The 23,289-nt window shown below is 42.4% G+C and overlaps 1 protein-coding gene across 1 annotated transcript; it reads left to right on the top strand.

Moving 5' to 3' along the window:
• Window positions 1-409: 409 nt before the first annotated feature.
• On the top strand, window positions 410-21,493 carry LOC117534394 (somatostatin receptor type 5-like). Its single transcript, XM_034198579.1, is given in 4 exon segments — window positions 410-505; window positions 10,908-11,500; window positions 11,502-11,729; window positions 19,282-21,493. Coding segments are annotated over 3 exon segments (1,419 nt in total). The 5' UTR covers window positions 410-505; window positions 10,908-10,966; the 3' UTR covers window positions 19,939-21,493.
• The last annotated feature ends 1,796 nt before the right edge of the window (window positions 21,494-23,289 follow it).

Raw genomic sequence — 23,289 nt, forward strand, 5'->3', positions numbered from 1 at the left:
CATTACCAACAGATCAACGCACAATCAATACCCATCCAGGACATCTCTTTCTCCACATTAAGTGTTAAACATTAGAATTGACTATTCTTGTCTGTCACATACTCTTCTTGTCTGTCACATAAGTGGCGCAAATTGCGCAACTGATGCGTTATTGCGCTAAACGGAAATTATTTTGAACGGACACTTTGACCGGAGAGATTTAGATTTGCCGGTCTTCAGCATATTTTACCGGTCGTAGTCCGGTAATTACCGGCTAACGGGAACTCTGGTGTGTGTGTGTGTGTGTGTGTGTGTGTGTGTGTGTGTGTGTGTGTGTGTGTGTGTGTGTGTGTGTGTGTGTGTGTGGTGTGTGTGTGTGTGTGTTGGGGGTGGAGGCTGCTCTCTCAGCTCTGTGCTCACAGACAGAGCTCTGTAACACGTCAGTGTTGCTACAAGTCAGATTGAGGAGAATTAAATGTAAACTGGACTCTGATCAGAAACACTGAAGACTTATTGGATTGTTCTGGTAAGTTCTTTCATCTTTATGTCTACGTGTGTAAAATGTGTGATCCTTGGCTCTGCTGCGTTCCCTCTCTTCAGTCGTTTGAGTATTTCCATATTTAACTGTCCATTGACATAAAATATGTTCCATCAGATTATGTCTGTTTGCCAACTCAGTAAAACAGAGGACTTCACATTCGGACACATCTAGTTGTTATCCGATGAATTTGCCTCACGGTGTGTTTGCACATCGTAAATAAATAAAAGGAAACGTTAGCACACTCCGGCTGCTATTGTAATGACTCCAAAGGTCCATTTCAATATTACTGTCTCATCGTAATCTCTCACAGACTCCATTGTGTTCACGGGCATATCCACATGGACCGTCCTCGAACTGAACTTGTATCTGATGATCACTTATTCTGCTCCTGCTTACAGCTCACGGTATTATGACACGTACTTAATATGCCTACATGAGGTACTTTCTGTACTGGACGTTAAAGCTTTGATAAGGCGTGAGGAAACTGTCTCTGTGCACATTCAGACTCATTACACCATCAATGTCCACCACTGAGTGATACTCACAACAAGTGGACATGCATTTGTTTGGAGGGGTCACACAAACAACAAACGGTGGAATAATGTTGAAATGCAGAAGAGAGGAAGTTAAGAACACAAAGAGGTTAACATATTCAGAGGAGAGGAAACAAGGAAAGAGAGCGACAAAGAGGACATACAAGGGAGCAAAGAAGAAAAGTGAATACAAAATAATTTAGTTAATTACATTTTGCTATAGTGCATTCTGAGGGCGATTATAATGCTTCATAAACAAACTCATAAACACACATGTGATTTATAATGAATGATAAATGTCGATGCTCCTGACGAGTTATAAACTACAGGTCGACTGAAGGGGATTTCAACCCATCAACAAACACTCCCTACACACAGCTCACAGTATGCCGGAATAGTCCGTGCATTTATCATTTGATAATATATGCATTTGTATTATTACTGCAGATCAGAATCAGAAGACCTTCATTCATCCCACAGAGGGGACGTTCACATCATCACAGCAAATCATTAGGAAGCATGCATCAAATATTAAAGATTAAAGAAGAAGTAGAAGATCTACACTTAAAAAATACACATCCAGTAAGAAGAAGAAGATGGACCTTTATTTATCCCCCGAGGGGGAAATTCAGTTTCCACTCTGTCGTACACGCAGTTTTATACAGTACACACAGTACACAGTTATTACATCATGCACATATACAAATACACACACAGTTATATGCACATATGCAGTTGAGAGGTCAGAGCGGAGGCAGCCAGTCTAGCCGGCGCCAGTGAGCAGTTGGGGGTTAGGTGCCTTGCTCAAGGGCACTTCGGCAGTGGCCCAGGAGGTGAACTGGCTCCTCTCCAGTACCAGTCAACACTCCGTATGTTTTGGTCCGATCGGGACGTGAACCGGGGACCCTTCGGTCCGAAGTCCAATCCCCTACAGACTGAACCTCTGCCCTCACAGATATGAGACAGCAGCCAGACGATAGTGTTAAAGGTGAACTTACATATTGCTCAGTTAGTTTGAGCAGAAGTTGAGTCGTCTCAGGAACAGCAGCCAGTAATAATGATATGACACGATGACAGTCTTTTAGATTTTTATTGTATATATTTTTCTATGATTCTTCTTTTTTTACTTCCTCATGGAGGGTTATTACAGTTTTTGTGTATTTTCATAAATGTACATTTGTATGTATGCGGGCTACTCGATGTACTGCGTGAGTATATGATGGAAGTAAGAGGGAGATTGTGTTTTTATCATTATTTGTACAAAACAGTCTGATTCTGAAAGTAGGACCGAGCACAGCTTAAACTGCGACGGGTTTTAACTTCAACACAATTTTGAATGATGTGAAATATAATCAAGTGTTGAATCAGACTTTAGTTCCACCTGGAGTAAATCCACCAGCTACCCTGCAGTATACAAAGTCATTCAAACTAGCTGCACCTTTACCAGCTTTGAGAACACTTTCATGATCAATCATTATAAAACATATCATATATATTATTCTGAAATGGACCAATCTGCACAACGACTACTTTTACTGTCGCTACTTTCACTATATTTTGATGAGAATACTTTTCTACTTTCACTTGAGGAACATTTTGAATGCAGGACTTTTACTGTAACAGAGTATTCCTACACTCTGGTACTTCTACTTTTACTCAAGTACAAGATCTGAGTACTTATACTTTTACTCAAGAACAAGATCTGAGTACTTCTACTTTTACTCAAGAACAAGATCTGAGTACTTCTACTTTTACTCAAGTACAAGATCTGAGTACTTCTACTTTTACTCAAGTACAAGATCTGAGTACTTCTACTTTTACTTAAGTACAATATCTGAGTACTTCTACTTTTACTCAAGTGCAAGATCTGAGTACTTCTACTTTTACTCAAGTACAATATCTGAGTATTTCTACTTTTACTCAAGTAGCCTAGATCTGAGTACTTCTACTTTTACTCAAGAACAAGATCTGAGTACTTGTACTTTTACTCAAGTACAATATCTGAGTATTTCTACTTTTACTCAAGTAGCCTAGATCTGAGTACTTCTACTTTTACTCAAGTACAAGACCTGAGTACTTCTACTTTTACTCAAGTACAAGATCTGAGTACTTCTACTTTTACTCAAGTACTAGATCTGAGTACTTCTACTTTGACTCAAGTACTAGATCTGAGTACTTCTACTTGTACTCAAGTACAGGATCTGAGTACTTCTACTTGTACTCAAGTACAGGATCTGAGTACTTCTCCCCCTCTGGTCCAATGGCTGTTGATATGGAGCATGTCCATAGAGTGTATTCCTAAAGCCTTCAGTTGGTGTTAGATAATGAGAAATAGAAGACGCCCCCACACAATAAGACAAACAGCACACACCTAACTTTCCCTTCTTCTCATCATTTTGCATCTGTTAGTAAAGTATGTTGCTAAAATAGATGCATCAGTAAATTGAGTATTAGTAATCTAACCTCTGAGGACCCTTCTTTCTCTCTGTGTGTGTTTGGGAGACTCCACGTCCCCTCTGTTCGTCTGGCCTGTAATTACACGTGTCTGGACCGCACTCTGTGGAGAGGAGTCCATCGTTGCTACGATAGTGTTTAAAAAAGTCACAACATGAATGCCCTCATCCATACACAAACTATGAGTATGTGTATATTTATATATATATTCCTAAAAACCGACTTACTGTTGGCCCTGCATAACTCTCAGGCTCTTTTTGTGACTGTCTCTCAGTGCTTTTGCAGCTGCTCAAAGACCTCTTATCTCTTTGTGTGAATGCAGATCTTCATATTTGCATGCTGTGGTTTGTAAAAGGCAGTGCTCTTTGAATGCGCACGTGTCTCCATGCGCTGAGTATTGAAGCAGCTCAGGCTGATCTGTGAGCTGCTGTCAGTGTTTGGAGGTGGAGGAGAGATGAGTCGTAGGCGCTGCAAAGCCCTGAATCGAACGCCAGCGAGGAGGTGGACTCCCACGGGGATAACACTGATGGATAATCAATCAGCCGATGTCGTGCTCCTCCTTTATCTCTTGTTATGAAGTGGAATCATTCAGGAAGAGAAAACAAAGTGTTCAATGACAACCTGTCAGTTCAAATGGCATCAGCTGTGTAATGTTAGTAACTTTAGCAACAAAGATCCCTGTGCCTTTTGTGTCTTATTTAATTATAATACCTCAGAAAATATACTCACTATTTGTGATTAAGCTTCTGATATCACTACTTTCTAATGTGTTAAAAACCAAAGACAGGTCAGCTTATGGAAGTATTTCATTCCACAAGTGCTTCTCCATTTCACACTGGATGTGTAGTATATTTCTGTGCACAGCATTGTATCCACGCACACTGACTTTATAGGCAGACTGCAGATTATCATCCCACTGAATACAGAATCTATTAGTTTCAAGTCTCTTCTGAAACACTCTTTACCATCCTTCAAAGATATGTGGAGCCTTTTTCACATTTTAAATATGGAATTGAATTCGTTTTTAAACCAAAGATAACATTTATAAATTATTAATAACAAGTTTCTGAAAGCACCCTGAAATACTGTGAGGTTTTTGTTTCTTTTTCTACATCAATGTTTCCCCGACAATGTCTTTATTAGCGCACAACAGATTGTAGTAGATCTAACCTGTCCATAATTGAATAGACTTTAAATCCAATTGATTTAAAGTCTTTTTTTTTTTAAACCTTTCCACTCTAAACTCAGTCTGCAGGTGTTTTAAAACTCCTGTATCTCCGACCAGGAGGCAGGAGAGAGGCATCGGGAGCTGGAGAGGGCTCAGAGAGGGCAGACGATGGTTCTCTCCTACCAGGAGGCAGGAGAGAGGCATCGGGAGCTGGAGAGGGCTCAGAGAGGGCAGACGATGGTTCTCTCCTACCAGGAGGCAGGAGAGAGGCATCAGGAGCTGGAGAGGGCTCAGAGAGGGCAGACGATGGTTCTCTCCTACCAGGAGGCAGGAGAGAACCATCGAGAGCTGGAGAGGGCTCAGAGAGGGCAGACGATGCCTCTCTCCTACCAGGAGGCAGGAGAGAGGCATCGAGAGCTGGAGAGGGCTCAGAGAGGGCAGACGATGCCTCTCTCCTACCAGGAGGCAGGAGAGAGGCATCGAGAGCTGGAGAGGGCTCAGAGAGGGCAGACGATGGTTCTCTCCTACCAGGAGGCAGGAGAGAACCATCGAGAGCTGGAGAGGGCTCAGAGAGGGCAGACGATGCCTCTCTCCTGCCTCCTGGTAGGAGAGAGGCATCGTCTGCCCTCTCTGAGCCCTCTCCAGCTCCCGATGGTTCTCTCCTACCAGGAGGCAGGAGAGAGGCATCGGGAGCTGGAGAGGGCTCAGAGAGGGCAGACGATGCCTCTCTCCTACCAGGAGGCAGGAGAGAGGCATCGGGAGCTGGAGAGGGCTCAGAGAGGGCAGGCGATGCCTCTCTCCTACCAGGAGGCAGGAGAGAGGCATCGGGAGCTGGAGAGGGCTCAGAGAGGGCAGACGATGGTTTCTCTCCTACCAGGAGGCAGGAGAGAGGCATCGGGAGCTGGAGAGGGCTCAGAGAGGGCAGACGATGGTTCTCTCCTACCAGGAGGCAGGAGAGAGGCATCGGGAGCTGGAGAGGGCTCAGAGAGGGCAGACGATGCCTCTCTCCTACCAGGAGGCAGGAGAGAGGCATCGGGAGCTGGAGAGGGCTCAGAGAGGGCAGACGATGGTTCTCTCCTACCAGGAGGCAGGAGAGAGGCATCGGGAGCTGGAGAGGGCTCAGAGAGGGCAGACGATGCTTCTCTCCTACCAGGAGGCAGGAGAGAGGCATCGGGAGCTGGAGAGGGCTCAGAGAGGGCAGACGATGGTTCTCTCCTACCAGGAGGCAGGAGAGAGGCATCGGGAGCTGGAGAGGGCTCAGAGAGGGCAGACGATGGTTCTCTCCTACCAGGAGGCAGGAGAGAGGCATCGGGAGCTGGAGAGGGCTCAGAGAGGGCAGACGATGCCTCTCTCCTACCAGGAGGCAGGAGAGAGGCATCGGGAGCTGGAGAGGGCTCAGAGAGGGCAGACGATGGTTCTCTCCTACCAGGAGGCAGGAGAGAGGCATCGGGAGCTGCAGAGGGCTCAGAGAGGGCAGGCGATGGTTCTCTCCACCATAACCCAAACAGCCAGCATACCACACTCTGTAAGCCTTCAAAGACAGTTGTACCATATTCCACATTGATACATTTGTTGGGCCATTTTCAGGCATGGCAACAATCTGTAAATGTCACAGATCCATAACATCCATAACATTCTGCTACTTAGTAATCATCTATTTACCTATATATGGAGGGGTGTGGCGCAGTGGCCTAGTGCGTTGGTGTTGGGATCAGGGGAGCACAGGTTCAAACCCCGCTGCAGTCAGCATGTCGTTGTGTCCCTGAGACGCTTCACCCCAAAGTGCTCCAGTGGGGATTGTTCACAGTGATGAGTATGTGAGTCGCTTTGGATAAAAGCGTCTAACAAATAACACGTCATGTAATGTAATACCATTCCAATAGCTTGCATATAGACTCTTATTTCACTAAGTCACTTTTTAAAACTATTCCTTTCTTTTTGCATTTACTTTTAATATTTACTTGCACTATCTTTTTCTGTTGTTCTGTAATATTGTGTTGCTCTGTAGCTACTGTATGGTCGTATGACTAAAGAACCTTGGAATGCAGTGAAGCTAAATGGGAACCAGAACAGAACATTTATAAAGACCAAAAAGGGCATAATAAGCTGAAACACAGTAAAACGCTCTAAAATGACTGAATGTTCTGGAAGCTCCGAGCCAGTCCAGTGGAAGTGAACCAAATCAAAACAATACCATGAGCTAAACGATGCTAAAACGCTCAATGAGAACATTCATTGCTTTTTCTGGCACCTGTGATTTTACAACTGTAAGATTCACACAATGTCTTATTTGTACAGTATATGTTGGATACTTAGACCTAGCTACGTTTACTTATACAATACAGGTACTACTCTCAAATACTACTACCTTGTAAGCTATCATTTTGATCGTAACTAGAAAAACTGTTATGTTGTGTTACGGTGTGTTTGGGGCGGTGGTGGCGAAGTCGATAGGGACTTGGCTTGGCAACTGGAAGGTCACCAGTTCAAGTCCCGGCAACACCAAGTGCTACCGAGGTGTCCCTGAGTAAAGCACCGTTCCCCACACTGCTCCCCGGGCGCCGTTCAAAATGGCAGCACACTGCTCCTGACACTAGGATGGGTCGAATGCAGAGAAACTATTTCCCCACGAGGATTAATAAAAGTCCATCTTTTTTTTTTTTACACAAAATCAGGGACAAAGTACGTCCTTTATTCAGATATGCTTTTACATTACGTGTGTTCGTCTCGTATGTAAAGGTTTTATTTAAATGTAAAAGCAAGGTATTAATGGCATATTTCAGCGATGAACAATTAGGGGGCAAGGGTATGCAAATTAATCTCAGTGTAAAAAGAACGCTCTCAAGGATCAAATGTCCTTGAATGCACTTATCGAAGGAAATAGCAATGCTTTGGATATTTTGACGGCTAGATATTTGTGTTAATGATCACCTTGTTGTCACATCCACGGGTTGTTTGCACTTAGCTTGACTCACTATGAGGTAATTACAGGCGTCAATAGAGGTATCCACCGTGTAATCATGAAGAGGCCTCTCACACGCGTCAACAATACTACAGCGTAACATTACTGACCGCTTTATTAAATACGGCCATTGAATGTATTCAAACCCTGAGTGGCTGGCTGTGAAAGATGTGTTTGTGAAATGTTTTTGCTTCGTTAATCTGTGTGAGAGGTTTGTCAGGTGGCAGAGATGTGACCTAGCTCGTTCGAATGCTCGACAGATTATCAAATGCAGATGTGTTATTTCTGGAGCTTAGTGTACATTCGGTTTGGGAAGTAAGGGATTACATTATTGAATGAGGTATATTAAAAGGTACCTGTATTCCCTTACAGGTACATAAAGACATCTGGTTACTGATACATTTATAATACAATTGGAGATTACTAGCAGGGTTATAATGTTAGTAAAAACCTAAAAGGATCAGATCTTATCTTAAAGGCAGCGTGTGTGTAATTTAGAATCCCTGAAGCCATTGAGATAACTAAAGGTTTAGCATTAATAAAGTTGTTTGATAGCTTTGCCTTTGTTTCTCGACTTGGATCAATAATTTAAATCAAATCAAATCCAATTTTATTTAAATGGCCGAATACCATTAAAACACAGTTGAAACAGATCAACAAACATAAATGACAATGTAGAGATAGATTAAAGATCTGTCTTAACTTTATTTTATGTAGATTTGTGAAATTCAGAATTTCAGTTTTGGGACAAATGACTAAATATTCAATAACGGCAACAGATTTATTGGAAAAAATGACATCTGACTTTTTATATTTTGTGGAGTTTCACTGATGTCTCTAAACGTAGTATCTGCACCCAGCTGATACACAGTACACACACACACACACACACACACACACACACACACACACACACACACACACACACACACACACACACACACCCACACACACACACACACACACACACACACACACACACACACACACAATGTAAAGCACACTTCCCCTTCAATCAGCCTTCTTTATGACTCTGATGTTCGTCTCGTTGATTTGCTCCGTTCACGGCCTTTTGGGCCATTGCATGACCTTACGTCGCCATGGCAACCTCTCCAAGGAAGTTTTTCTCCCAGCGGACAATAGAGCGGAAGACAAAAGCAGAGATGCATTCTGGGAAGACGGATTGTCTGTCTGCTCCATTGTGAGAGTGGGAGATTAGACTGGCAGGTGTTGTGCTGCACATCCTGGAAATCAGGAGCACATGTGTGTGTGTGTGTGTGTGTGTGTGTGTGTGTGTGTGTGTGTGTGTGTGTGTGTGTGTGTGTGTGTGTGTGTGTGTGTGTGTGTGTGTGTGTACTTGTTTTAATGACAAATAAGGACCATTCCTTTGATAACACACCATTTTCATCAGGACGCTCTAAAAAATGTAACTACAGTGTTCCCCACCATGTCGCAAACCAACATCTTCTATATCTTAAAATAACACATTTATGTATAGGATGAAGTGTGTAGGTGTGTTGGATTTTGCTCATCTGCTACAACACCATCTAGTGGTCGGTTTTGGAACTTGGTCCTCATTTATGACATTTTGTCCAGGTTCAACACTCTCCAACTTTTAAAACTAGTTATAGTACTACCTGTATACACATAAACGTGTGTGTGTGTGGTGTGTGTGTGTGTGTGTGTGTGTGTGTGTGTGTGTGTGTGTGTGTGTGTGTGTATGTGTGTGTGTGTGTGTGTGTGTGTGTGTGTGTGTGGTGTGTGTGTGTGTGTGTGTGTGTGAAACATATATGAACATATATATTTTTGCACCAATATTTGTCTTGAAGGATTTGGAAAAATAGTTAAATGTCCATCTGGATCTTCAAGGTCCAATGATTTAAATGATTTGAGGTATATTTGTTTCTCTATCCTCAACGATTAACATTGTGCAATTTGCTTTGCATTTTGAGCTTTTTTTAAATCAGGTTTAATGTGCTTTATTATCACCGAGGGACCTTTGTGAGGGAAATGTTGTTCGAACACATAGTTTTCTATATAAATACTTAATTATGGGTGAATATATGTGTTATATATATTTCCATATCTAGTAGGAGTTGGATTTTTTTAGAGCTTAGTAAATGCATCAAATTGACTCAAAACATTGACAAAAACACAATTGTGTGCCTATATTGTATGTTTATTTCAGGTCCTCTTGATGCCACAGAGAATATACTGTCCTCTGGTGTTTACCTTTAGTAATTGTTGGCCTGCCCTCCGTCTACTGGCTCCTACATTCAGCCTTGAAAGAATATATTAATCTCACTGAGAATGTAGGAGGATTTTAATGTTTTTTTAAACCGATAGAAATACCAAGAGGTGGTGGAATACATTCTTCTCCTGGCCTTTAGTTTATATAAAAACCAAGACAGTCCAATATATTTTCTTTCCCATTTATTTTTGTTTCAATATCTAAGAGTACTATAGAGATGGCAAAAAGAAAATCACACTGGTTGTTTTTTTGAACACATTTGACATCCTTCTCTCTTGTTGATGTAGTCTCTCTTCTGAAATGTTATACCTCATAATTTCTGCCTGTATCCCGCAGTGCTGTAAATGATTCCTCCTGCCTGCTATCCTCAGCTCCTCATTAATGCACTTAAGTCCAGGTTGTGGAGGACAGGCTTCTGTTATTTCACTCCATCGCTCAGTACATTTTGTTCCTAACGCAATACCAATTATCAACCATCACTGAGAGGCGGGGGGGTGTGCCTGCGTGCGGCACGGTAGTTATTAAGAACCCGGGATGGCTTCATAAACAAGTCTCGTACTAATAGAAGTGAATAGGTTGTGTTTTTGTTCTGGTGAAGGCTTGTTGTGACGGAAGGAGAGTGGTTAGGTTGATTAGTGGTTTAGTATTCTAGCTTCACTGGTCAGGGATTGGACGAAACGTTATCACTCGCACTGTCACAGCCATATAACACTATACATTGTTATATGGCAGTGAAGTCTATCTATTTTGTCAACACTGTTTTCTAGACACAATATGCTCTATTTATGTTTATGTTGGATTCTTTGCAATTTGCTATCTCACTTATTATCTAACAGGTTTTTTTCTGCACGTTGTTTAGCAAGATATTAACGCTGTAACCTTACGTCAATCTTTCAGATCAAGCAATGGTCAACAGCAATTAGAAATTAGGTCAAAGCTAAGCTCTTCACCCTTTTTTCATCCGTACACATGTAATGCAACACACCAGTTGATGATTACTAACTTTGTTTTCCTTGTAGAGCTGTTGACCCGTCGCTGATGGGATCTGATCTGTTGTCGTTGCCTAATTAAAGCCTCCATGGAGCTCATCCAGGCCTCCCAGCTGCCTCAGGAAGCCTCCACAGCTACCTGGATCACCAACTCCCATTTCCTGCTCCTCTCCACTCCTTCTGAACCTTTCCTCGGCTTCACCCCGAGCGACGGCTCTTTCCTCTTTAACAGCAGCTACCAGAATGACACCAAACCGGAGCCTAGTTCCTTCCCTGGCTTGGCGGGAATCTTCATCCCTCTCATCTACGGTATGGTGTGTGTTGTTGGCCTCGTGGGCAACACTCTCGTCATCCACGTTGTCGTCAACTACACCAAGAACGAGTCAGTCACCAACATCTACATCCTGAACTTGGCGATCGCGGACGAACTCTTCATGCTAGGTTTGCCCTTCCTGGCAGTGCAGAACGCTCTTCTCTCTTGGCCCTTCGGCTCGCTAATGTGCCGCGTGGTCATGACAGTGGACGCCATCAACCAGTTCACCAGCATCTTCTGCCTAACGGTGATGTCAGTGGATCGCTACCTGGCCGTAGTGCACCCAATCCGGTCTTATTGGTGGCGGCGCCCCCCGTGTAGCGAAGGCCGTCAGTGCCACGGTTTGGGCTGGGTCGTTTGTTGTGGTGCTGCCCGTGGTGGTGTTTGCAGACGTGCTGAAGGACGACGGTAACTGCAGCATCGTATGGCCTGAACCGGCTGAGGTTTGGAAGACGTCTTTTATAGTTTACACCTGCACCGTGGGCTTCTTCTGCCCCCTGCTGGTCATCTGCCTGTGCTACTTGTTGATCGTCATCAAGGTTAGGAGTGTACACAAACACAGATGTGTGAAATGAATTACCTCGATTCTGTATTCCCCAAACTTCAGTTTTCTTACTTGGTTATGCTCAGTGTTACAAACCATAGAAACTTGATATATCCTTTATGATTCACCTTATGCTCCGGATTTCATCACAAGTTTTTCACAACATCGTAATCTTTAGCGTATGTGCACAATTGTTTTGCTTTGTAACTGGATTTGTACTCATTTATTCATTCATATTCATACAGTATATTCAGTCGATTATCACATATGATGTGACATAAAGCGAGTGTGTCACATCATACTGTATATGTGATCACCTTACCCCTCGATTCCACCGGGTCCGTCTGCGCCGCGGTTTTGGTCCGGCCTCCTCCGGCGTCAAACCCTACCGGGCGCGTTTCAGAAGCATTTCAGAAGCGGAGCGTCTTGCCTGCCGGCTCGCAGTTTTTGTTGATTTGGGCATATTTCCTGGACAGACTACTTTGTACAGACAAAGTTCATAATAATAATATCCCAGTTATAAACGACATGAATCAAAGATGTGTTGCTGTATTTTAGTGGTAAAAAAATGCATTCATCATCATAATTATTCTATTTATATATAATTTACACAGTGCCTGTAAACCGGAGGAGAACGCTGGCATTTCTCCTACTTGAAAGACTACGGAGGGATAGGGTCTGCACAATTAGTTTGTGTGTGTATATATATATATATGTGCTATATACTCCAGCGATTAAAAACCAGGCCTTGTCCTTTCTGTTGTTGTCCTTGTAAAAAGCATTGGTTACATCATATAAAATAGTGTGTTTTTCCACCTCCAGAATGAAAAGCTCCTCGTCCATTGTGCGTGTCGTAGTGAAGGTGTTGTGATGAAGGAGGGGGGGTCTGCAAAATTAGTATATGTGGGGGATGGGCCTGGCCCGGATGCTCTGACCGTTCCACTTCCTGCCTTAGTTACGGCTGCGCGGCGACAAAAATAGGATTCATCCTAATTTTAGAGGAGCCCTGCGCCGAGCCGCTTCTGGGACGCTTCTGAGCCGTAACGCGCCGCGTGTGGTGGAATAGCACTCATTGACTATAGAGTGGCCGCGATCGCCGCGATCGCCGTGAGCACCGCGGCGCAGCCGTAACGTGCCCGTAACCTGCCGCAGACGGACCCGGTGGAATCTAGGGGTTAAGCTCCGGATTTCATTATCAATCCAATCAATTTCAAAAGGCACATTCCCCCTGAAGTGTGGACGTGAAAAAGCTATTACTGGCGCTCTCAGTCAATGTGTTGACCAATTCGTTTTTCGGACTTATAATAATTGTATTTATCCAGCACTTTTCAAAACAACATCCCAAAGTGCTTTACATGGGTTAAGGCATTGGTCAACAAAGACACTTGTTACATGATCAATTACTTTTTCCAAGCAAAATATGATCATATTTTGGTCAAAACTAAATATAAAGTCAATGGTTATTTGAAGTAAAACCTATTCAGTGCTTTATCACAAATATGATGTGACACAAAGTATTTATTCATTAAGATTAATGATTATATTTACTTTATTGATCAAAGTATAACATATAAAGAAAGCGAATATACAGTGACGGATCAATTTACTAAAACAAAATATATAAACATTTTGAAGTTTGACGGTTAAAGTTTTGAAAAATGTAAATGCAATGACAAATTGTACCGTGCACATTGTTCATGGGGATAAACATTGAGAAATCTGTTTAAAAGAAAATATCTTCGGAAAAAAGCGTTTGTAAGTTACTTTCAACCTTTGTATTTGGTTTGACGGCAGAATATTCAGATGGGCATAATTTAGTTGAAATGGAAAAAATACATATTGAGAAAAAGCTTGTTTTGACTTTGGTGAGGGGACTTTTTATGCTGCAACACAAACATTTCCCAACTTGGGATCAATAAAGTACTTCTTATCTTATTTTAAATATGTATTCGATTATAACGGCTGTAAAGATGCATAAAGCCAGAGGTGGAAGAAGTACAAGTAATGTCCATTATAATTCTTACTTAAAGGGGACCCATCATGCAAAATGCACTTTTGTACGTCTTTTATACATGAATGTGTGTCCCCAGTGTGTCCGAAAACACAACCCTCTCTCTTTTCCTCCATACCCAAATCTCTAAAAACGGGGCTGCAACGGATCTGATACAGACTGATACAGATTTGAAATATCTCTGACGTCAGAAACAAGGAGCTCCGCCTATATGGGCAACTCTCCACCTATCAGGGGAATGGGGGTTGCCGTGGCATGGTAACAGCATGGTAACAGCATGGTAACAGCATGGTAACAGCATGGTAACAGCATGGTAACAGCATGGTAACTGCATGGTAACAGCATGGTAACAGCATGGTAACAGCATGGTAACAGCATGGTAACAACATGGTAACTGCATGGCAACAGCATGGTAACTGCATGGTAACAGCATGGTAACAGCATGGTAACAACATGGTAACATGACGCTCGTGCCACGCCCCCCTCCGTTGCAGGGGGGCGTGGTCACCTGCAGCTCATTTGCCACAGAATCAGCCCTTGTGAAGACAAGGCTGGAATAGAGCAAATAGAGCGAAATAAGGCATGGCTAAAATGCATGATCTGTTTGGTATTTTGAAAAAACAACTTCACAGACATGTTTTATAGAGGTATGGCCCTACAATATATTATTCAAATATAGCATGATAGGTCCACTTTAAGTGAAACTACAAAAGTATTCAAAATATATTAAAAGTCCCTATTATACTATATTATATTATATATATCCAGAGCCTGTCTCTGATTGGCTGAAACACCAAACAGATCATTGCAGCATTACCCATAATCCTCTCTGTTTCAGCCCTGTTTCCAAAGTGCTGATTCTCTGTCTGTTACTTTAGATGAAAATAAGGAGCCCCTCCCCACGCCCCTCTGAGAGAGATTTGGTTACAAAGAACTCAATCGTGCTCTAGGAGGAGATTCAGGTGATAAGGGGGGGGGGGGGGGGGGGGTTACCTTGGTTGCTGATTGGCTAATGGTTACACAAGACAACACAACGTTATGACATCATAAAGTGGCCAAAATCTGATCAGCTCATTTTCAGACATGTTTTTATAGAAATGGATCAAAAAGAGAGAGAATCTTTGTTCCTGAAACTTTCAGAGTCTCTTTCCACAGAGGGGACACATGTTGATGAAGAAGAGACATGAAGAAGAGGGGACACATGTTGATGTAGAAGAGACATGAAGAAGAGGGGACACATGTTGATGTAGAAGAGACATGAAGAAGAGGGGACACATGTTGATGTAGAAGAGACATGAAGAAGAGGGGGACACATGTTGATGTAGAAGAGACATGAAGAAGAGGGGACACATGTTGATGTAGAAGAGACATGAAGAAGAGGGGACACATGTTGATGTAGAAGAGACATGAAGAAGAGGGGACACATGTTGATGTAGAAGAGACATGAAGAAGAGGGGACACATGTTGATGTCGAAGAGACATGAAGAAGAGGGGACACATGTTGATGTCGAAGAGACATGGAGAAGAGGGGACACATGTTGATGTCGAAGAGACATGGAGAAGAGGGGACACATGTTGATGTAGAAGAGACATGAAGAAGAGGGGACACATGTTGATGTCGAAGAGACATGGAGAAGAGGGGACACATGTTGATGTCGAAGAGACATGGAGAAGAGGGGACACATGTTGATGTAGAAGAGACATGAAGAAGAGGGGACACATGGTGATGTAGAAGAGACATGAAGAAGAGGGGACACATGTTGATGTAGAAGAGACATGAAGAAGAGGGGACACATGTTGATGAAGAAGAGACATGAAGAAGAGGGGACACATGTTGATGTAGAAGAGACATGAAGAAGAGGGGACACATGTTTGATGTAGAATAGACATGAAGAAGAGGGGACACATGTTGATGTAGAAGAGACATGAAGAAGAGGGGACACATGTTGATGTAGAAGAGACGTGAAGAAGAGGGGACACATGTTGATGTAGAAGAGACATGAAGAAGAGGGGACACATGTTGATGTAGAAGAGACATGAAGAAGAGGGGACACATGTTGATGTAGAAGAGACATGAAGAAGAGGGGACACATGTTGATGTAGAAGAGACATGAAGAAGAGGGGACACATGTTGATGAAGAAGAGACATGAAGAAGAGGGGACACATGTTGATGTAGAAGAGACATGAAGAAGAGGGGACACATGTTGATGTAGAAGAGACATGGAGAAGAGGGGACACATGTTGATGTAGAAGAGACATGAAGAAGAGGGGACACATGTTGATGTAGAAGAGACATGAAGAAGAGGGACATTGAGAAGAGACATGAGAGGGGACACATGTTGATGTAGAAGAGACATGAAGAAGAGGGGACACATGTTGATGTAGAAGAGACATGAAGAAGAGGGGACACATGTTGATGTAGAAGAGACATGAAGAAGAGGGGACACATGTTGAATGTAGAAGAGACATGAAGAAGAGGGGGACACATGTTGATGTAGAAGAGACATGGAGAAGAGGGGACACATGTTGATGTAGAAGAGACATGGAGAAGAGGGGACACATGTTGATGTAGAAGAGACATGAAGAAGAGGGGACACATGTTGATGTAGAAGAGACATGAAGAAGAGGGGACACACAGAGACGTGCACACATAGACTCTAGGTAGTGCTTGAGCACCTGCCCGTTTTGCCCTCTGGACAGCAATGTGCCCTTTTGAAAGTTCGTTTTTTACAGTTTAAAAAAAAAAAATTACAGTGTACTGTATGTGGCTCATGGTAACATCGATCAATTCTGGATTAAAAGCTTCTAATATATACAACAATGCCCCAAATGCGCGTTGTAATTTTGTCAGACATCCCCACGCGTGCCCCGCAGCACTCCCATACGTGCTCTGGCTGCAGCCCCTCCCTTCCCTGCTCTCAACGTGAACGCGCAGCGCGCAGAGCTCACAGTCAGTCACTCAGTCAGACAGGCCACGGCGGGTGTGTGGTGCAGCAGCACGCAGCAACACGATTAAAAGTGCCCTAGTGACGACCAAGTAAGTAACCACCAGGTAACAAATACAACGAGTGTATTGTTTAATCCCCTAAATCAGATGCCAAACTAAACTATACAGGGTTCGTACCGTACGGTCATTGAAAACCTGGAAAAGTCATGGAAATTCAAAATGCAAATTCCAGGCCCTGGAAAAGTTATGGAAAACAATATTTTTCCCAAAGTTTTGGAAAAGTCATGGAAATGTAACTAAAGTTGCGTCAAATATAATTTACATTTTATCTAATCGCCGAAATAATCTGCGGTCGCGAGCTGTTACATGTGCGCATGGTGTTATTTTTTAATAAATGAAGCACGAGCTGTGTGCTCGAGTCTTCTTGCCTGTCGGGCCGGCTGAACTCTGCTGCTCCGGGATGAGGGACAGCTACATTAGCTACGGTGCGTTCGTTAACTGTGCGGAGTCACTGTGGCACAGACTGCACCGCTGGTGAACAGCTGTTAGTAGTAGAAGTACTCAGATCTTGTACTTGAGTAAAAGTAGAAGTACTCAGATCTTGTACTTGAGTAAAAGTAGAAGTACTCAGATCTTGTACTTGAGTAAAAGTAGAAGTACTCAGATCTTGTACTTGAGTAAAAGTAGAAGTACTCAGATCTTGTACTTGAGTAAAAGTAGAAGTACTCAGATCTTGTACTTGAGTAAAAGTAGAAGTACTCAGATCTTGTACTTGAGTAAAAGTAGAAGTACTCAGATCTTGTACTTGAGTAAAAGTAGAAGTACTCAGATCTTGTACTTGAGTAAAAGTAGAAGTACTCAGATCTTGTTCTTGAGTAAAAGTAGAAGTACTCAGATCTTGTACTTGAGTAAAAGTAGAAGTACTCAGATCTTGTACTTAATAAAAGTAGAAGTACTCAGATCTTGTACTTGAGTAAAAGTAGAAGTACCAGAGTGTAGGAATACTCTGTTACAGTAAAAATCCTGCATTCAAAATGTTCCTCAAGTGAAAGTAGAAAAGTATTATAAAAATACTAAGAGGCATGAAAATACATTTTCAAAATGCTCAACAGCCAAAATTATAAACTGACTGCTACACAATTAAAATAAATGCTTTTATATATTTCTATTAGATGTAACTCTTTGGCGTTTCTGTTATTATTACCTGCTGCTTTAGTTGTTCTGACTGCTAAAATCCTCTGTTATTCCTCATTTTAAAGCCGATATTCCGTGGGGTCGGGGGGCTCGGATCCTTGTCACCTTTTTCATACCTGATGAGTTTGCATCCCTGACTACAGTTGCTTTAGCGTGTAGAAGCTAGTAAGCCTACTATCTGATTTGTTTTAGATAGGCATCTGCATCAGACAGCATATGGTTATTGAAATAAATATATATGCAATTACGACATACAAGATGTGCCTTTAATAAATCTCACATTACTAAGGCAGCCGGCGGTTCCACCAGGGGCGTCAATCCCGGGGGGGGGGGGGGGGTTTCATCCCCCCCTAGCTTCAGATTGGACCCCCCTCATTTAGAATAATACAAATAAATGTTAAAATAATAAAAATGTTGATAATAAATCAGTAAAATCAGGCAAAAATAAGAATTAAATAACATAACCCTAACCCCGAAATAAAGTAACCAAAAACCAAAAAGAAACTTAACAAAATCCGCCATTATCCGGCACATTTTTGCGCACAATTTCGGAGCGCACAATTTCGGCGCGACCGCCACAACGACTCAGAAGGTGCCCCTTTTTTTTCTCTTGAGCACCTGCCCCTATAAATGTCTGTGCACGCCACTGGGGACACATGTTGATGTAGAAGAGACATGAAGAAGAGGGGACACATGTTGATGTAGAAGAGACATGAAGAAGAGGGGACACATGTTGATGTAGAAGAGACATGAAGAAGAGGGGACACATGTTGATGTAGAAGAGACATGAAGAAGAGGGGACACATGTTGATGTAGAATAGACATGAAGAAGAGGGGACACATGTTGATGTAGAAGAGACACGGAGAAGAGGGGGACACATGTTGATGTAGAAAGGACATGATAAGAAGAGGGACACTGTTGATGAGAGAGACATGAAAAAGGGACACATGTTGATGTAGAAGAGACATGAAGAAGAGGGGACACATGTTGATGTAGAAGAGACATGAAGAAGAGGGGACACATGTTGATGTAGAAGAGACATGAAGGAGAGGGGGCACATGTTGATGTAGAAGAGACATGAAGAAGAGGGGACACATGTTGATGTAGAAGAGACATGGAAGAAGAGGGGACACATGTTGATGTAGAAGAGACATGAAGAAGAGGGGACACATGTTGATGTAGAAGAGACATGAAGAAGAGGGGACACATGTTGATGTAGAAGAGACATGAAGAAGAGAGGACACATGGTGATGTAGAAGAGACATGAAGAAGAGGGGACACATGTTGATGTAGAAGAGACATGAAGAAGAGGGGACACATGTTGATGTAGAAGAGACATGATTTTGAATAATAGGTGACCTTTAAGAGAGGTAAACCTTCTTTTCTTTCACAGGTGCGCAGCGTTGGAAAGCGGGCGCAGGCCACGTCCTCTCGCCGCAGGAAGTCTGAGCGTAAAATCACCCGGATGGTGGTGGTGGTGGTGGCCGTGTTTGTCCTCTGCTGGCTACCCTTCTACGCTCTGAACATCATCAACCTGCTGGTGGTCCTGCCTGGAGACTTCAGGGGGCTTTACGTGTTTGTCGTTGTGCTGTCGTACGCAAACAGCTGCGCCAACCCCATCCTGTACGGCTTTCTGTCCGACAACTTCAAGAGGGGCTTCAGGAAGGCCCTGTGCGGAGCGTCTCGCCGGGTGAAGAGCAACGGCATGGAGCTGCATCGCCCGACAGAGGAGTGGGGCGGCATTGTGCTGCAAGTTCAAAAAAGTGAAGGGGTCGTCAATGTTCGAAGGAAAGAACAAGAAGAGGAACTCAATGAAACAGGAGGGGCTGTTCAAATGAGTGAAATATGCCAAATGGCACAAAATGGAAACCACAGCGTAGACGCAAAGACTCAGGCGGAGAACTCGAGTGTCAAACATGAAGCAGAGAAAGATTTGGGCTTCGACCCGGCGGAGGTAGCGTCCTCGATGGCCAGTAGAATCAGGAACAGGAAGTCACAACCTGAAGAAAACCCGGACAATAACTCAGTGCTTGAGATCAGCTCTCTGTAACAGGATGATATTAAAAGTGTTTTAAAGACATGTAACATTTACAGGTTCAGTGTTAGATCATGCCAAGGGAATATTTAACAATATCCACATCTTAAAATATGGGTTGGATCTTTGTTATTGTCTCACGTTTGCATTAAGCCGGCTAATGTTCAATTGCAAAGATGTATTATTTGTGAGTGTGAAACAAAACAAATCCCTGTTTATTCGTCACTTTAAAAACAAACGTCCAGGTGTTACAGCAAGGAGGTCAGCACAGATTTTGCCCCGTGTATTTGTCTTTGTCACGTGATTTTAGCGCAAAGTATTTGAAGCATTTCTGAATCGACTGCAAGGTGATTACAGATTACAGTCTCAGTGTTAGATAATGGGGAGTACATCGTTTACAATATATTGTGAAGCAGTGAAAGAAAAGTGGTAGTGCAGCAATCAGGACAGAATCAGTGTTTTACTCAAAAAGGATTTATTGTTACCAAAAATAATGTCCTTTTGACAAACGTTACTCAGGCATGATGTTAAAAATGTTGGATTGAAACCAGATGGCAAGCTGAAGAACACATTTCAATATCTGAAACGCCTGAGTACGGAGTGAAGTTTAGCAAACATGCAGGACACTTTATGTGAGTTCACTTTAATGATCCACTGCAACAAAGACCTTAGTATTATACCTTATTATATTGTTATAAATGTATGTATTGCTGTCATGTGGACAACGGTAATGCAATGTATCTCGAGAGTGAAACTGAAAACATCCAGGCGTTACACAAAGCTTGGATGTTCCCCTGTATGTGTCTCTAACATGATATTGGTGCAGACGATTAGAAGCATCTCTCAGATATTAGAAAATGACAGGCTCAGTTTTAAATCAGGTGGAGCGAATAGTTTACAATATTATGCACATCTTAAACTTGGGGTCAGGTGTTTTGTACTTGGCTGAAATAGTGTGCTGATATCAATGCAATTGTTGTTAGGGTTAACCCAGTTCGACAAAATGAAATGTAGGCATGATTTAAGTATTATTTATTTGTATTTATTTAAGTATTAATGAGTACTCTAAGCGAACAAACACATTTTTCTTTATTTCTCACTCTTAGTCTTGGGTGTGAAACTAGTTCCCTGAAAAAGAGACCACATCTGTTATTTATTATTTTATATATTTATGTTTGTGGCTGTTTTGCGAAAAGAGGACAGAAACATGTTGTTCTGGCTGATAATGCACCGTATGAATCATATCACAGTGGGAGGTGACACAACTATCTAACTAAGTATCCGTCCCAAATAAAACTTTACTTTTTACTTGGACTAAAACCGCCCACTTCAGATATTTCACTCTCTGTGTTTTGTGCTTTTGTAGAACAACGTCAATGGTGTGCATGTCTGAGCAAACATATAAGAATGTCTTAAAAGTATGTTTTCTCTTTGAGATTTCAGGACAACAACTCACCTCAGTTGCTTTTTGAAATGTGCAACACATAACGTTTTCAAAGGAAGCAGGTCAAAGTCTATTTTCTGCTGATGTTCAGGTGTATATCAGTATGTAGTGTATCTACTTTAAAGAGTCCTCTCCTGCTGATGTTCAGGTGTATATCAGTATATAGTGTCTCTACTTTAAAGAGTCCTCTCCTGCTGATGTTCAGGTGTATATCAGTATGTAGTGTCTCTACTTTAAAGAGTCCTCTCCTGCTGATGTTCAGGTGTATATCAGTATGTAGTGTCTCTACTTTAAAGAGTCCTCTCCTGCTGATGTTCAGGTGTATATCAGTATGTAGTGTCTCTACTTTAAAGAGTCCTCTCCTGCTGATGTTCAGGTGTATATCAGTATGTAGTGTCTCTACTTTAAAGAGTCCTCTCCTGCTGATGTTCAGGTGTATATCAGTATGTAGTGTCTCTACTTTAAAGAGTCCTCTCCTGCTGATGTTCAGGTGTATATCAGTATGTAGTGTCTCTACTTTAAAGAGTCCTCTCCTGCTGATGTTCAGGTGTATATCAGTGTGTAGTTTCTCTACTTTAAAGAGTCCTCTCCTGCTGATGTTCAGGTGTATATCAGTATGTAGTGTCTCTACTTTAAAGAGTCCTCTCCTGCTGATGTTCAGGTGTATATCAGTATGTAGTGTCTCTACTTTAAAGAGTCCTCTCCTGCTGATGTTCAGGTGTATATCAGTATGTAGTGTCTCTACTTTAAAGAGTCCTCTCCTGCTGATGTTCAGGTGTATATCAGTATGTAGTGTCTCTACTTTAAAGAGTCCTCTCCTGCTGATGTTCAGGTGTATATCAGTATGTAGTGTCTCTACTTTAAAGAGTCCTCTCCTGCTGATGTTCAGGTGTATATCAGTATGTAGTGTCTCTACTTTAAAGAGTCCTCTCCTGCTGATGTTCAGGTGTATATCAGTATGTAGTGTCTCTACTTTAAAGAGTCCTCTCCTGCTGATGTTCAGGTGTATATCAGTGTGTAGTTTCTCTACTTTAAAGAGTCCTCTCCTGCTGATGTTCAGGTGTATATCAGTATGTAGTGTCTCTACTTTAAAGAGTCCTCTCCTGCTGATGTTCAGGTGTATATCAGTATGTAGTGTCTCTACTTTAAAGAGTCCTCTCCTGCTGATGTTCAGGTGTATATCAGTGTGTAGTGTCTCTACTTTAAAGAGTCCTCTCCTGCTGATGTTCAGGTGTATATCAGTATGTAGTGTCTCTACTTTAAAGAGTCCTCTCCTGCTGATGTTCAGGTGTATATCAGTATGTAGTGTCTCTACTTTAAAGAGTCCTCTCCTGATGATGTTCAGGTGTATATCAGTATGTAGTGTCTCTACTTTAAAGAGTCCTCTCCTGCTGATGATCAGGTGTATATCAGTATGTAGTGTCTCTACTTTAAAAAGTCCTTTCCTGCTGATGTTCAGGTATATCAGTATGTAGTGTCTCTACTTTAAAGAGTCCTCTCCTGCTGATGTTCAGGTGTATATCAGTATGTAGTGTCTCTACTTTAAAGAGTCCTCTCCTGCTGATGTTCAGGTGTATATCAGTATGTAGTGTCTCTACTTTAAAGAGTCCTCTCCTGCTGATGTTCAGGTGTATATCAGTATGTAGTGTCCTCTACTTTAAAGAGTCCTCTCCTGCTGATGTTCAGGTGTTTCAGTATGTAGTGTCTCTACTTTAAAGAGTCCTCTCCTGCTGATGTTCAGGTGTATATCAGTATGTAGTGTCTCTACTTTAAAGAGTCCTCTCCTGCTGATGTTCAGGTGTATATCAGTATGTAGTGTCTCTACTTTAAAGAGTCCTCTCCTGCTGATGTTCAGGTGTATATCAGTATGTAGTGTCTCTACTTTAAAGAGTCCTCTCCTGCTGATGTTCAGGTGTTTCAGT

The sequence above is a fragment of the Gymnodraco acuticeps genome, unplaced genomic scaffold, assembly GCF_902827175.1.
Source record: "Gymnodraco acuticeps unplaced genomic scaffold, fGymAcu1.1, whole genome shotgun sequence".
NCBI lineage: Eukaryota > Metazoa > Chordata > Actinopteri > Perciformes > Bathydraconidae > Gymnodraco > Gymnodraco acuticeps.